The 15671-nt window shown below is 51.8% G+C and overlaps 1 protein-coding gene across 4 annotated transcripts in view; it reads right to left on the reverse strand.

Moving 5' to 3' along the window:
• Positions 1-15671, reverse strand: part of CRACR2A (calcium release activated channel regulator 2A) — a 198735-nt gene that overhangs the window by 53279 nt on the left and 129785 nt on the right. For all 4 annotated transcript variants that reach the window (XM_058282598.2, XM_058282599.2, XM_071210126.1 and 1 more), the window contains 3 exons: positions 12612-12723; positions 11251-11434; positions 7545-7691 (listed from right to left, as the gene is read on the reverse strand). In XM_058282598.2, the coding sequence (XP_058138581.1) occupies positions 7545-7691; positions 11251-11434; positions 12612-12723 (443 nt within the window). The remainder of the gene's footprint in view (positions 1-7544; positions 7692-11250; positions 11435-12611; positions 12724-15671) is intronic.

Consider the following 15671-nt stretch of genomic DNA (forward strand, 5'->3'; position numbering starts at 1 on the left):
ATCGCTTTGGGCAAAATAATTTCAACTCAGAGCCCTGGCTGGAGGGAAGGAGAGGAAGTGTCCTGCTTTGATGGAGGGGAGGTTAGGAGAGTTCTCAGGAGGAAAGTTAAGAAAGGCTGAGTCCAGAAAAGGGTGGGGAGGGAGTCATAATGATGTACTGAGGACACTACTGTAAGGACAGCGATGCATGAGAAAGAATGAGTCCTGTGAGTGCCAGGGAGAAAAAAACCAACTCCAACCCCGAAGACAAAATGTCACTGAGGATGTCTGGTTGTGGCAGGATCCCCAGGGATCCTGGGGAGCTGGGAAGGGAGGAGGCAGGATCTGTAGGGAACTAGCGATTCAAATGTAAATACCAGGTCTAGATTCTGAGAGGCCTTGGCAAATAATTTGCAGGGAACAGGAAGGTGAGCTGTAGTTAGCAATAACTTAACTCTGCCAGCCTCCCACAGGGACTGTGAAAATTAATTAACCATTGCAAAGTGCTCTGCACACTGAGAGTTAAGATACCACACTGGAGTCAAGCATTAATACTCGATACCGCTGAGGCTGGCTAATGCCACATGGGTCAAGGTCATCCAGCTGCAGAAAACTGCCTGGTCAAAATATTGTTTTCCTAGTCCCTTTGCCCTTTGCCTTCACTTAGGAACAAAATCCATGGGATTTCAGGGGACTGCAGAAAGTCATCCAGTCTATGCCCTGGTGTCCAGGCATGGGTGTGCTGAAATTACTCTCAGGGAAAAAGCAGCTTCTTCCTTTCCTGAGTGAAGGGTTAGTCCTGACCTGGGAGAGAAGAGATGGCATTTCTCTACCATCATTTTAGATACATTTCAGAGGTTTAAACTTAAGGCAGTGCTTCAGAAATGGCCCCTGGCCTTGGAGAGCAAACCTCCTGATTCTTGTGTTTCAGTGTGGGCGAACAATGGTCTGACAAACTTCTCCTGGTTTATAAAGTCAGGAAGAAGCAAAGCAAAGAACAACCCCCAGCCCCACAACCGCCTTATAGACCATGAGCCGAAAAAGCTCATATATCCCAATGCCTTCCTTTGGCGTGTGGAGAAAATGAGAGTCAAAGCAGTGAAGTGACATAACCATGGTCACCCAAACTGCCAGGATCAGAGGAGGAGGAAGAACCCAAGGTTCCATCGTAACAAACACTTCACTATCTTCCCAAGGACCCTTTGAAAACTGCCACCACCATACGTTCACATTTAGGATGGCCGGTGTTCCAAATTCCATCTGGAATGGACATGAGTAGGGGAGAAGATGCTGGATCAATAACCACGCTGATGGGAGACAAGAAATGGGACAGACCGACTGCACTGCCAGAGCTGGGAGGGGCACGAGCCTGGGGAGGACTTGACTTCCTTTCCCGTGTACCCCCCAATGCACCAATCCCCGAGTGCAGACCTGGGACTGGAAAAGACATGCCATATCTGCTCTTCATCAGAGAAAAGAATGGAAGCTGGTCCTTTTTTTTTTTTTCTTTTAGAGGCAAGGACTGTGTCAGCCAGCTTTGTGCTTGGGTCAAGACCAGGTAAGAGGGGGTTCAGACTCGACGCTGCCCCCTGCTGCCTTCTTCAGGCAGCTGCAGTCTCCGGACTACAGAAACTCAAAGCAGCCAATTCTTGTTCAGGGTTTTCTTATTTTCCTGCCATCAGCATCTCTCTGCCTCAGTCTGTCTCTACCTCTCTCTCTCACACACACACACACATGTGCATGCACATGATTAGCGCAGAATAAAATGAAAGGAAAACATAAGAGTTGTAGAAAATTCTGCAAAGGCTGTGAAATCACTAATTGGATTTTCAAGATGGATGGTCTCTCCCTAATTAGATTCTGCTGCCTTGTATAAACCAACTTTGCAGCTTTATCCCATCCTATAAAGCAAACCTTTTTTCATTAGTCAGGTTTACAAATCAAGCCCTTGGTGCACGGAGAGCACAAACAGTCTTCACCTTTCAATTTGCTCTCAGGGCAATGTTCACAACCGGCTTCTGCCTCAGGTAATAATATACCTGTAAATAAGATGCCTCAGGTAATAATACACCTGTAAAAAACATTAAGCCAGTGCTGCCTCACCACCTAGAGCTTGCACCGAGAACTGCTGATGTTCGCCCTAAGAACAGGCCTGAAATTATGGCCTGGACAGGCACCTGGAGTGCCCCTCCTCAGGCAGACACCTTCTGGAAGGACAGGCTAAAGTAGCCCTTCTCCAAGTGCGGTCTATGCCTGGCCTGTATCAGAACCACCTGGGGGGTGTGGCAAAATGCAGAGTCCCGGGCCCCCCTCTCTAGACATACTGATTTAATTCTCTGGGGGAAGAACCTATGAATTTCCCTTTTAAGCAAGAGGCTCTGGTAACACTGAAGCAATGAACACTGGTGAACCAGGCAGTGAAGGCTCTCCCCGGGTTGCCTTAAGGGGCACCTGCCGTATTTATGGTGACTTATTTGCTGGCCTACCTGGAAGCAACACCAAGCAGCTATGCCCCTCCCTGCTCTCTTGGGAGGTTCCCATGTCCCTGAAGCTCCACGCCACGGAATACCTGCTCCTAGGCTTGTGCTGGGTGTCAAGAGTTGGGCTATCAGACACAACCCTTCCTGGTCCAGACACTGTCCCAGAGCCCAGTGACTTACTCTATACAGAAAGCACCAGGAGAGCGGCTGCTCAGGCACTGCGCTTCAAGGGCTCCCAAGCGCCAAAGAAAGCCTGAGACCGAATTCCACTGGGCAAGGTAAAACTGTGCAGATGGGAAGCTGCTCCAAAGAGGTCGTGAGGAGTGGGAGAGCGTGGCTAAGCCCGTCAGGGCCCAGCGTTGCCCACGAATGAGGGGAAGCAGGCAGCCTGCGCAGCGCTTCTGGGCTACTCAGCTGCGGGGGGTTGAGCCAGGCGGTGGAGCACAGACGCAGCCCGCAGCCCGCAGCCCGCAGCCCGCAGCCCGCAGCCCGCAGCCCGCCTTTGACATGGAGCACATTTTTCTTCGAAGAGCTGAGAGCTTAATTCATCCTGAACCCCAGCTACAGAGTTAGATTCTGGTAAGAAGCCCAACAAGGTCCAACTTATCCAGCAGATTCCAAATCTGGTCAAAAGCCAAAATCCCCCAGGACACTTTGAAAATGTAGATCTCCAGCCCCTGCCTGAGTCCAAGCCACTTGGGCCCTTCTGGGGTGGGGCCCGGGTATCCCCAAGGATTCAAATGAAAAGCCCAAATCCACCGCTATCTCCAGGTGGCGTCATTTTATGCCCCCTGCAGATCTCATATTTTTTTAGAAAAAGGTGCACTGGGAGGATTTCTTCCTTAGCAAAGAAGTTCCTAAATCCGATAGCCAGCAGTTCTTCCTCACATCTCATCTCTATCCCTCATGCTAAAAGGTACAGTTCTCTGAACTTCTGCACAGTGGTCAGAGGAGAAGAGTTCAGCTACAGTCTGACCCTCCTCCCTCAGAGGGAGGTAGAGGCACGCAAGGAGTGTGCCTCACCACGGAAGTTTAACCGAGGGTCTGGGCTTAGGCTGAGGGTCCTGCACTTGACCGTGTCCTCCATCCTGTCCCACGGAGCTGTGGCAGCTTTCCGGGGGACACCATCACAGAATTCAACATAGCACCCAGGATTCCCCAATAGACCCAAATCTGGGATTTCCTCAATCTCTGATGGGATGGGACATTGAACGCTCCCAGGCTTGTCTCCTCCCCATTCCCAATATACAAGTTAAAAGAAAAAAAAAAAAAAAGACTGGTGGCAGGGAGGCAAGGCAGGCCTTGGGCTATTTCTGACAACCCTTGGTTGCCTGACATCAGCTCTCAAACCCAAGCACTCACCCCCTCTCTGCATCCTCCTCCCTTCCAGAATTTTCTTTTTTACTTGCTGCAGCAAGCCTGGTGATGCCTGAGAGCCAGGGAAGCATGGGGAGCTGGGGATAGGAAGGCTATGTCCTGCCTGACCTGGTTACGGCTCAGACTTCTCCAGAGCACTGTCTAATGTTTCAACAGTACGTGGGATTTCTGCTTCACTTTGGAACAGCTCTATTTTCCTGGTAAAATGAAATTTTATGGGTAAAAGCTCTGTCTCATCAGTGATCATCAGCTCCTCAGGGTAGGGACTCTGTGTTCCAGTTGCTTAACTCAATGCTCTGCATAGAATAAGTGCTGCCTTTAGCTGGCTACCAGAAACACGTGGGCCATATGCCCCTGGTGCCCAGCACAGGCTGGGCAGCCAGAGGTAATGACTTGCGCTTGCATCACCATCTCCTGGGACAGGCATTCAACTTGCAGACGGAGGTAAGACGCTGTACCCTGTTTGGAAAAGCGAGCTTGTGGCGGAGCCCAGGAGATATTCAGACAGCTCACCAGTACTCGCGGCTCTCCCCAGCCTTTCTCCCCACCTCCATCCTGAATTTTTACATCAGGCCATTCCCAAGAGCTTCATCCCTCTTCCCTCACTCAAGCCTGCACATGTCCCTCCCACAAACAAGTGCAACCCATCAAACTCCTCTTTGCCTAGATGTCCCAGACCCTGCATCATTGGCAAAGACCAGAATCTTATTTAAATATTCTATCCTGTATAGGCGTTGCCAGTTTGTCGTTGGACCTCTGAACTGCAAGATCCTTAGAGATAATCTGGTCCAGGTAGAACCTAGAAGCAGGAGGTGAAATCACTGTAGTGGCTCATGGGGTATGACCACATGATCCATATTTTTTTTTTTTTAATAGAAGAGAATGAAAGAGACCATAATAGAAAATATCAGCATCTGTCACATATAATACAGATGTGTCACTTCACAAAACTTTGGTTTCAGTTATACACACATATAAGTGCATGTGGGTTGTGAAGTAAGATGCATTTCCTCCTGCAAGCTGCAATCACAAAAAAGACTGAAAGGTACTGGTCCACTTCTCTCATGTAGCCAATAACGAAATCAATGCCCTGAGGTCAGCTGCTGGCCAGGGGGCAGTGCCTGGGCAAGGAATCAGGTCTGTCCAGACTCCAGCTTCTGAGCTCTGAGCACTACATTCTACAGCTCAGGGCTCCACTCCCAAAGAACATCCTTGCCGTGGGACTGGCCAGAGAGCTCGGCCAATCCCCAACGCCACCAGGGCTCTCCAGCCAGGAGTGGGCCGATTAGCTGACCCCTGGGCAAGTGCAGCTTGTGGGAACATTGACTGAGGGTGAGCACGGAGGGGCTGGGGACCTTGGGTTGAGCTAGTTTTGCACAGGCAGCCAACTGTTGTCTTAACTTTCCTCTCAAGAACCTTTTAAGTAATTACTAAATTAGGGCAGACGCCCTAACGGCAGCCACTTTAAGATGGACAGAAGGCTCTCCAGCAAGTCAGGAGCACTCGTCTCAGGCTACAGGAGAGCAAGCCAGGCAGAGAAGGGTCCTGCAAAGAAGATTCCAGGCCATGGGCTGGGATTTAGGCTGCGATTACCCTCCTTAGGGGCCAAAGGAGTATCTTTCTCTCTGGGAGGGGCCACCCGACTTCTTAGATGGCTCTCCCAGATAATCAGTGCCGGGGCCAGGGGAGAATGGGGATCAAGGTGAGGCTCATCAATGAATCCAGCCCCCTCATTTTACAGATGGCAAAGCCAGAGCTCAGAGAGGCCAAGTGACTTGTGCCAGGTCACAGAGCTGGTTTGTTGCAGAGCCATGGATGGCTCAAACTCAGGTCTCTTGATTCCTAGGCTCACTTTTCAAGTCTACACATCAAGCACCTGGGTGTTGTGTTAAAATACTGATTCAGTAGGGTTAGGGGAGGCCTGGGATTCTGCATTTCTGACAAGTTTCCAGGTGATGCTGGTGCTTCTGTTCTAGGAACCCCACTCCTTGCACTAAGGCTCTGCATCCTGTTGCCTGGAAGGAGAAAGGGCTCCTTAGACTTCACCTCTGGCTATATCAAGGCTTAAACTCTCCACGTCAGCCAGACCCATCATCTCAGACTGACAGACAACCTTATTTAAAACAATAATAATAAAAAATCATGTTAACGTTCACCAAACACTTACTATGTACCAGCACTGTGCCAGAGGCTTACATGCATTATCCCATTTAATCTTCAACAACTCTGTGCGGTAGGTACCACGACACTCTGCTTTACAGATAAGGAAGCAGAAACTCAGAGAGGTTAAGTAGCTTGGCCTAAGTTACAAAGCTGGTAAGTGGCAGAGCTAAGATTCACACTCAGTTCTTTCTGACCCCACAGCTTGATCCGCTTAAATGGCACAGAGGTACACAACTCACCCCTCCCTTCTCTGAGTCTTAACATTCCCCCAGCAAACCGTGATTCCTCCAGCACAAATTGGCCTCAACTTCCCCCTAATGCAATATCCTGAAGGCCCTTTCTTCTCCAGGCCTGTGTATACCCAATGGACCCCCAACAAGTTATTTTTTTTAGCTTTGACTTGGGGGAGGCACAACATGAAAAGGAGCTAGGGTTCAGGGCAACATGGAGAAGGGTGATATACAGAGTAGGACATGTGATAACAGATTCATTTCACATGAAGGGCTCTCGTGCTTTCTCCAAGAGCAATTGAGAGGAGACTCTGGGAGACTGCCACCCAGGAGGCAGCTCTGGCACCACACACTTGCCTGGGCAGGGTGGTCTGTGGACTCTAATGGCCATGGAATTCTTAGGAACAGAATACAAGCACTGGACAAGAGTGCTTGGCAGAAGCACAGAGGGAGGACTGACTCGGGGACTTCCAAGCTCTCCCCAAACCCGCCTTCGTGTTGGCCTCACCTTCGGGATCACGACCTGTCCTAATTTATACCCGCCCGGCTCTGTAGTTGGTGAAATGTGAGCTCCTGGTCGTAAAGGTGTGTTAAGTGACCGTGAACATGAACGTGGTCCCCATGACCCATTAATCCTCCTAAGGCTGTGGGGCTTGCCCCACCTTTGTGATAAACGGGCACGTGCTGACTGGTTCAGGCCTTCAGAAGCTTCTTCGGTGGTGCTGGGTAAGTTGCCTGGCCCCATCTCCTCCAGAGAAAGAGGACTCCTATAAATGACTAGTTATCAGCAGAGGACTTGGGGACCAAGAGGGCAGCAGAAGAGGTGCGAGCCTGTGATGGGCAAGAGCAGGGGGTGGGGGTGGGGGCATTCGGGCGGGCTCTGAACGACCCTGCAGAATCTCCCCTAAGGGAGAGGGAGGTCTGGGTGCTGCAATCCTATTACCCTCCAGCCCCTGGCTCTGAGCCTGGCTCAGCCACTCACGAGCTTTGTCATCTGGGGCAAGTTGCTTAACCTTTAAATGCCTCTATTTGCTCATCTTGAAAATGTAGATAATAATAAATAGCACCACTTCAAAAGACTGTTGTGGAACTACATGAGCTAGAGTATATAAAGTATTTAGAATAGTGCCTGATGTACGTTGAGTGCTCAGTAAATGTGAGTGAGGGTTGAAAGAAATTACATTATGGTGGCATCTGGCAGACAGTGAGAAGGTGGCGTCACGGACGGTTGCAGTAGAGGATCCAGGAGAAACCACAGTTTGTGTTGCTCTTTTTCACACATATGTACAGAGAACATCTGAGACCGGGTACCCACTTTTTCAGGGCGCACTCTAGTTCGTTCTTCTCCTCATGGGCTTCCTGGAGCTGGGAGAAGATTTTGGTCAGGAGGTCCTCGAAGTTGGATAGCAAATGAGGTTCGTCCTTCTTCAGCTGCAGCCAGAGTTGCTTGACGTCACCTTCACTGTAAGAAGAAGGGAAGTTAATGTGGCAGTGTGGAAACGAGGGAAAGGCTTTATGGGAAATGCTGAGTTGTCTAGTCATGAAGCTGACATCATCATCATCAGAATGACATAGCTAACATTTATTGAGTGCTTGCTGTATGCTAAGCACTGTATACCTGCTAGCGCATTTAACCCTACGGTGGGAGCTGTACTTATCCCCACTTACAGATCAGGAGACAGAGATGGAGGGATGATGGTGGCTGGGTGGGTGACTGGTCGGCTGGAGAGAGGCAAAGGGGACTATCGAAGTGAACTCGGCAGGGCCACGATGGAGTCAGGAGACTGGCTCCAGCACTGGCTCCTTAACCACCAAACTCTGCTGTTTCAGTTCCCTGGGATCCTTCCAGGTAGGGCTAGTGGTGCCAAGGATGCACAGCAAAGTGCTCAGGAGCCTGTCAAAGTGCCGAGGAGAAGACGGGAGGGTGGGAGCCCAGCCTACGTGAAGACAAGTGCTGGGGAGCTCTAAGGGGGTGTCGGTCCCAGGGAGAGCTGCTCTCAGAGCCGACGGACGGCCAAAGCAACCGTCACGGCAGGGGGTGGAAGAGGCTATGCAGCAACCCCCTGGGGCCTGGTGGCAAAGGGAACGATGGGCGGGCAAAAGGAGAGGCAGCGCAGCCTGAGAGATGTGGGTGCACACGTGAAAAGACCAGCAGAAAGTGGAGAGAGAAGGAGGCCTGCAGAGACAGCCACAGAGCGACATGCACAGGGACACCCCCAGACACAGGCACATGGGGCACATGTGTGCAGAGCACAGCAACGGAGGCACACGAGGCCACACTGGTCACTGGGGATGGAGGAGGAGAAGCTCCCGTGTTGACGGCCAACAGGCAAACTAAGTCAGAGGTAAATCTGATTTGTACCTCATTAAATTCTAAAACCAGTATGATCTGAGGGTAACCATGACCAGGAACCCTCAGGGTAAAGAAAGAAATGCTTTGTGCCAGGATAAGATGCACGATATTTAAGAAAGTTTCCTTGGGAGTGGTACAGGATAGGCCCTACAGCCATGCCCTCGGGGCACAGCTATTAGTCTCTACACCCAGTGGGAAGCCACGGAGAAAGGAACCCACCTCTGGTTAGGTATCTGATCATCTGTCCAACCTTTCCTCCCTCCCCCTCCCCCTCCTTCTATGCCTTCCATCCTCTCTTTCTTCCATCCCATCCGTCCATCCATCCGTTCGTCTATCCATGCTTTTCAGCCAGCCATCCAACCAACAAGCATTTAGTATTAGCTGTTGCTAAACTAGCACTGGATGAGAGGAGGGGGAAAAGGGAAGGGGGGTGAGGAGTCTCCCTGTCTCCCAGAATGAGTTTCCCCTTCCCCACATAGAACAGGTTGGGGGGGTGAGTGTCCACTTGATCATACAAGGTAAAATGTAGATGGTCCAATAGGTTCAAATTTAAAAGGATGCCAGAGAGAAAACTCAATGGCGCCCATTACCATGGCAGATCGATCCCCTCAGGAAGTAAACGCAACATAAAATCAAGGGCCACCTTGACAGCCCAGGTCTGTCTGCTCACGTCTGCCAAGTTCTCACTGGAGCCTGGCAGGGCAGCCAATTGGACTAAAACCCTCCCACCCTGAGATCCGCAGCCTCACCTGACCCTCTCCCAAAATGCTGGAACAACCATGGCTGTATCCCGTCATTCCAGATTGTGGAGAAGGGACGACCCTTGATGAAAAATAAGCCAAGTTTCCAAATCACCCACCCAATAAGACCACCCACAGAACTAGGGGGGCCACATGCCCGGTCTAGCTCTCCCGGCCCTCACTGAGGCTGCCCTCAAGGAACTGTATAGGAGTAGAGGGCTGGAAGAGATGCTGGCGGGTCCATCAGTTTATCTCCCTGCCCACAAATGGCCCACAAACCATTTCGTGAGCAAACTCTTCAAAGACCTCAGAAGAAGCCTCTTCAGCTCCCGCATTTCCTCCCCCACAGTCCAACGTTCATCAACGGTTCCCTCAGGCCACAGCCTAAGCCCATTCCCTTCTTGTTCTAACATCACCGAGGATGGAGATCACTGGTCACCAGCCTCTGCTGATCAATTTTTATAGGCCATTCTTGAAACCTCCCCAGAGCTGTCTCTTCTCCAGAACTCATTTTGGCTCAGTTCTGCATGGGCCTGTGACAGTGGTTTTCAGAGGAACATCTGGAGAGCTCAGCTCTGATAGCCCTGATAGGAAGAGGACTGCTAGGGGATTGGGGCGTGGGAAGGGAGGCGCTCTCCTTTCAGCAATGGTGCTTTGGCTCATCCACCCCTCCCTCTTCCAGGAGGAGGCTCCAAGGGGTCCCCGGCGGTGGTCGCTGTGCCCTGGCCCCTCGCATCAGAGAAGCTGAGTCAGGCATCTGATGAGCTCCCTACCTACCTGTGCCCCCACCCACCCCACCCTGCCCAGCTCCACCCTGGGCCAGTCCGAGCCTGCATCCGCCCCTTCTGCTTCCAACAGGCTGCTGGTGCTGCCGTTTGACTTCCTGCCGAGGACCTCACCCAGGGGGCTCTCCCAGGCCCTCGCCTGCCCCCTTCCTGCCTGGCACAGACCTTTGCCAGCCTTGTTCAGCTCTGACACAGTCGACCAGACTGGTGGCTGAAAAGACACAGAGCTCCAGATACTTCCTTTGGCCCACATCCTGGGCAAGGGCCCTTCCTGGATTTGCTTCCCCTTTGTCATTTTCACTGCAGTTCCTTCTCTTCCCAAGCTCAGGAAACATCAGCTCCAATCACGAGGCTATCCTCACCCTGCACAAAATACAACCCGAGATCCAAAAACCCCAAAATGAAAAAAGCAAACGGCAATGGGAAAAGGGGACAGAGGGCATTGCGTGTATTTCAGGCCCACCGTCTTGTTTCCATTAGCCACAAAATACCTTTTTAAAAACGTCAGGCCTTAGATCTATGTGTCTCTTGATTCCAAAGCACTTCGGGGTGGAGGGGGAGATCGGGGTATTATGTTTTTGTTGGCAGTTCCAGCCTCTCAAAATTTCAGCTGAGCTCCTGATTATCCAAGCGGTGGGTTGGAGGAAACTGGGCAGTTTCCTGCTTTTGCTTCCTGAACAGGTTTGGTGTGGCTCAGGGATGCAGTGCTGCAGAACTTCCACACCAGGTGTCTTTGCCAGGAACACACAGTTGGCTCCAAGGGAGGTGAAAACGCCAGAGAGTGATGGGGATAGGATGCCTCGGGCAAAGCTCACCAGAAACCCCTCAGGGCTGGGGACAGGCCTCTGTGAGGCCTCCCGTGGGGAGCAAGGCTCAGCCAAGGATTGTGAAGATAATGTATAGCAGGCAGCGAGGACAGGAGCGAGAGAAGAGGAATGTTTCCTCCTAGGGAGAAAACCCAGAACGCAGATGCACGAAGACAGGTCATGGCACACAGCAGCCTGTTGGAGGCAGGGCTCCTAAACGGGCAGCACCGAGCATGGGGACTGGCACGCTGTGCTTTCCCAGCACTTGCCGAGTGGGGCAGGTGACACAGTGCCTCCTAGGAGCAACTCCGGGGCCCAGATTGCTGGCCCCACTCACTCTTGCAAAACCTTTTGGGCTCCAAGTCTGTACATCAGCGTCTGGAACTGGGCATCCTCCTCTTGGTCCATGTCACCCAGCTCCTCTTCGCCTCTGGACTGATAGACCTTCTCATCCTGGAGCTCGGCCACCTGTTCACCTGCATCTTCCCTGCCTGGGTCGTTCTGGCTGAAGAAGAAGTGACCTGGGGATGCATGGCACGGGGATCGGAATTAGGCAGTGCTCACCCAGGAAGGGCTTAGCTTTCCCAGGTGCCAGGAATCCCTTGAGGTTCGTTGGAGAGAAGAGAAAGTGCAATGTCCTATACTATATAAAAGCTCCTTCGCCACCATGCCTGGATTTTGTGTCCTTGTCCCAGGCTTTCCTCCTCCCGGGAGCATGCTGTCAAAGGGGCGGAGACCTGGAAGGGCACAATGCACGATGGGCGTTATGGCACTTTTGGGGTTCTCAATCCTTTAAAGTCTGGCTCAGAAGCCACCTCTTTGGTGATAAGTTCCCTAAGTAACCAAGCCTTCACCTCACAGCACTCCAGCACCTGATCACCCAGGCCTCATCCTGCCATCCTAGTCTCATCCCACCCAGGATCACTGCGGCCATTCTTCACAACTACAAGTTACCCACAGTGCTGGGTGGACCTTCGCGTACTCATACTGCCTCGTATTGCAGCAATCCTTCCTGTCCTCTCAAGTCAATTATAAGCTCCTGAAGGTCAGGGAAAGCATCTGATATTTCGAAATAACCTATGCGGCACCGTGCATGAAGCAGATGCATGGAAAGCTTTGCCAAGATTTGTCTGTAAATAAAGATTTACAGACAAGATTTGTCTGTAAATAAATCAATATTTATTTACCAGTGTCTGCTCTGAAGTATCTCTCGAGGTTTCTTTACCTTGTGCCTGGATCTCAGCTCTCCCCGCTCCTGGTTACCTTGAGAATGACTGGCCTATGCGAATCCTCTAGAAAGCCCCCGATAGCTGCAAGACCCAGCCAGACTAAGGGCAGAATGAGCTACACAATCCTCTCCCTTTGTTCTCCACTGGCTTCAAGGTAGAAGAGGAGAGTCTGGAAATCTCATCTCAGCTGCCCTTTCATGCCATGCCCTGTGCCAGCACTTCCCTTCGTTCCCCTGGCCACTCCCTGGTGGGAGGGGACTTGGCCATGGGAATGCCATGGGCACTAAGAGAACAGCAATGTAGGCCGATGGGGCTCGAGGAATCCAGAGCCTGGAAACTTCAGGCTCTGGATCCCGAAGGGGTGCAGGAAAGCTCATACGACACGGTCCCGGAGAACTCCTGGGGGCAGGGACGTATCTTACGCAGCTCTAGGTAGACCCTGGGGTCCCGAGCACCCTGCAGAACTTACTAAATCCAGTGGCGAACTCCTCTGGGGTCAGAAAGCCATTGCCATCAGCATCCAGGGCGTCAAACACGTCCTCCAGATCCTCCAGGCTGAGCGGCAACTCCTGGTGGAGCCTCTGAAAGCAAGCCAGGCTGCACTGGTTAGTCCTCTCGGCCACCGTGGGGCTGACCTGCACCTACACAGCCTTCAGCCAAAAAAGACCTGGAGTGGGGCTCCAGCCCGCCAAAGCCAGGAGCAGGCTCTGTTACCCCCCTGGCTTCCCCATCCCTCTCTGCCTTTGAACATTAGAGCCTCTGCCACTTATTGAGGGTGTGCATGGATTGAATTACGCCCTCTAAACAGACATAGTCAAGTCCCAATCCCACCCCATGAATGTGACCTGACATGGAAAAAGGATCTTTGAAGCTGGGATTAGCTAAAATGAAGCCAAACTGGCTGAGGCTGGGCGCTAATCCAATATGACTGGTGTCCTTATAAGAAGAGAAATTTGGACACAGACACAGAAGACGGTCATGTGACAGAGGCAGGGCCTGAGTTACACCATAAGTCAAAGAACAGACTACAGATTTCAGAGGAAGCGTGGCCCTGCCTCTCGACAACCCTGTGAAGTAGGTACTAGTATCCCAATTTTGTAGATGAGTAGATGGCTTTGAGGTTAGTTGGTCTGCCCCGAGGTCACACAGCTGGTGAGTGGCACAGCCAGGAGTCAAAGCCAGCACTCACCACCTGGCCAGGACCACGTATTTGAACAACAATCCCCACCCCACACGGCTGCAGTGAATTAAATGAGACAATGACCATAAAGCATCAGACTGGTGCCTGGCACGGAGGGAGGATTCCATAAAAAGTTAAGACGGAGGCAGAGAGAGAGAGAGAGAACCTGAGTGACAGCAGTCCGCTGGCCCAGCCAGGCGCCCCCTGAGAGCGTTGGCAGAGCCAGGTTTTTTCCCAGCTCTCCCCAGCCCCTTCCCCTGAGCCCTGCTACCTTCCTTGTCGATGAGGGCCGGGGTCATCCCCTCAGAGGCCTTCCCAGGGCCCTGGCGCTGCATCGGCAAGTTCCCCTGGACGCGCTTTTTGTACCTGCAGCTCCCGGAGGCTCTGCCCGAGTGACCCACACTCATCTCAGGCACCCAGGCAGGACCCCCACTCTTGCTGCCTGCTGGCTGACAACTAGCTCCTGGTAAGAGGCTAACTGCCATGGGCTTAAGGTGTCGACCCTCCCAAGGGTATTGCGTTTTAAAGGGGGACTGGACAGGATGGTCTGAGGAGGTCGTGAATAAACCCTGGGTGTGAGGTCTGGGCTGACTAGGACCTCACAAGGAGGGGAGGGCAGGGGACCCGCTGACAGCACGAGGCACGCAGGGGCCGAGCTGGGGTGCTCTCCTCGGCCTTCTGCCTGACGAGCTCTGGCCCCCTGCCGAGGGGAACTTGCATGGCTGGAGCAGGTGTCCTCTTGTAGCCTAACAATCCAAGTCTCCAAATGGGGACGCCCCGAGGGAGTTCATGATCGCCAGCCCACCCTCCTCCTTCCTCCCAGTTACCCAAGGAGCCAGGCGCTGCACAAAATTGCAGGGTGGGAGTGACTGACGCCTGAAGGCAATGGACATAGGGCCTCATGCGAAGGAAGCTATTTACCCATCTGAGCAGTAAAAAAGGGCAGCAGGTGTGGCAGTCCATACGTAACGTGCGAGAACACCTGGCACGATGCTACGGCAGTCTTCTAGCTGAAAAGCCATAAAGTTTAATTTGGCAGGTACGGGCATCGAGGGAGACTCTGAGGCATTACAGAGTGGGAAGAGAGGATGATGTGGAAGCCATTTGGAAGAATTAAATTAAATATGAATGGGTTTTTTAAAAGCGGAAGGAGAATGAGGGAGTACCCAAAGACTGGCAGTACATCTGCTTAGCACACAGGAGAATTTCTGACCTACCAACAATCCAGAGACCAGCTGTCTCAAAAGCCACAGTAAGACAACTGCAGGGTGAGGAGGGAATCAACTTTGTCATCAGGAAATGCCTTAGCTCCATCTGAAATAAAAGGCATCCCATTGGAAGGAGGGTGAAAAGCCCAGCTCCTGTACCACCCAGATTCCAGTCCTTTCCTTGGGCTAATCCTTCCTCTCTCCCCACTTCCAACCTAAAACATGATCTCTTGCGCCGTGCTGGAGAGTGGAAGGAACTTCCGGAGGTCAGTGGGACCATCGGCTCACCTTTCCCCCAAACTGCTCAGCACATGCTTTTCTCTCAGCACAAACCAGAAAAGCTATTTCATATGCCACCTGAGGCCCCGTCCCGAATCTGATAACAGTTCTGACCACAAATCCTTCCTATCTTCTAAAATGAATATTTCTTGTCTCTGTCTCAAGCCAGTTTCCTCTTTCTGTTGTCAGTAGAGATGGGAAAAGCAATATTACATACTGCAAATAATTCTTTCTCTTCACGTCTTGGCAAATTAGCATTGAGTGCTTCTTCAGCCTTCTTTGCAAGCTACACCTCGCCAGAATCTTTGACCTCTCTTTATTGAACCTACTTGAAAAGCCCTTTAGTCTTAATAACTACAATTAGCTCTTATTTATCTTTCTTTTCAGGGCCTGTAGAGCCAAGTAAAAGCAACATATCCTGGCACTGTCCCCTGAGCACCTGGTGCTGTCTGCATTTTTAACTAAAGGAGTTGGGTGGGGAGGGCAGTGCAGAGGGACAAGATGATCCCTTCCATTGGGCAGATAGGACTGTGAGGTGCTGAGATGTGCCTAAAGCCACAATGCAGACCAGAGCTGGGACAAAGAACCAGCGTCCCATTCAGGGCTTCAGCTATAATCGAATGGTTCTCCAGCATTTTCCTTCTATAATTCCTTAATCTTCATTACCGCTGCACACCCACCCACCACGACTGCCAACATCAGAACCAAGTTCAAAGTGTCTCTTGCCAGCACCACCAAGAGCTAGCGTTCTGGACATCTTGTCCCAGTTTTAGCATTTCCAGTCCCCTGGAAGGGCGGGCCAGGGAGAGAAGGGAGATGGGGGGGTCGGCTCACCGTCTTTCTACTGCTCCCGGCCCACGGC

Source organism: Dasypus novemcinctus, chromosome 20 (assembly GCF_030445035.2).
Source record: "Dasypus novemcinctus isolate mDasNov1 chromosome 20, mDasNov1.1.hap2, whole genome shotgun sequence".
NCBI classification, from domain to species: domain Eukaryota; kingdom Metazoa; phylum Chordata; class Mammalia; order Cingulata; family Dasypodidae; genus Dasypus; species Dasypus novemcinctus.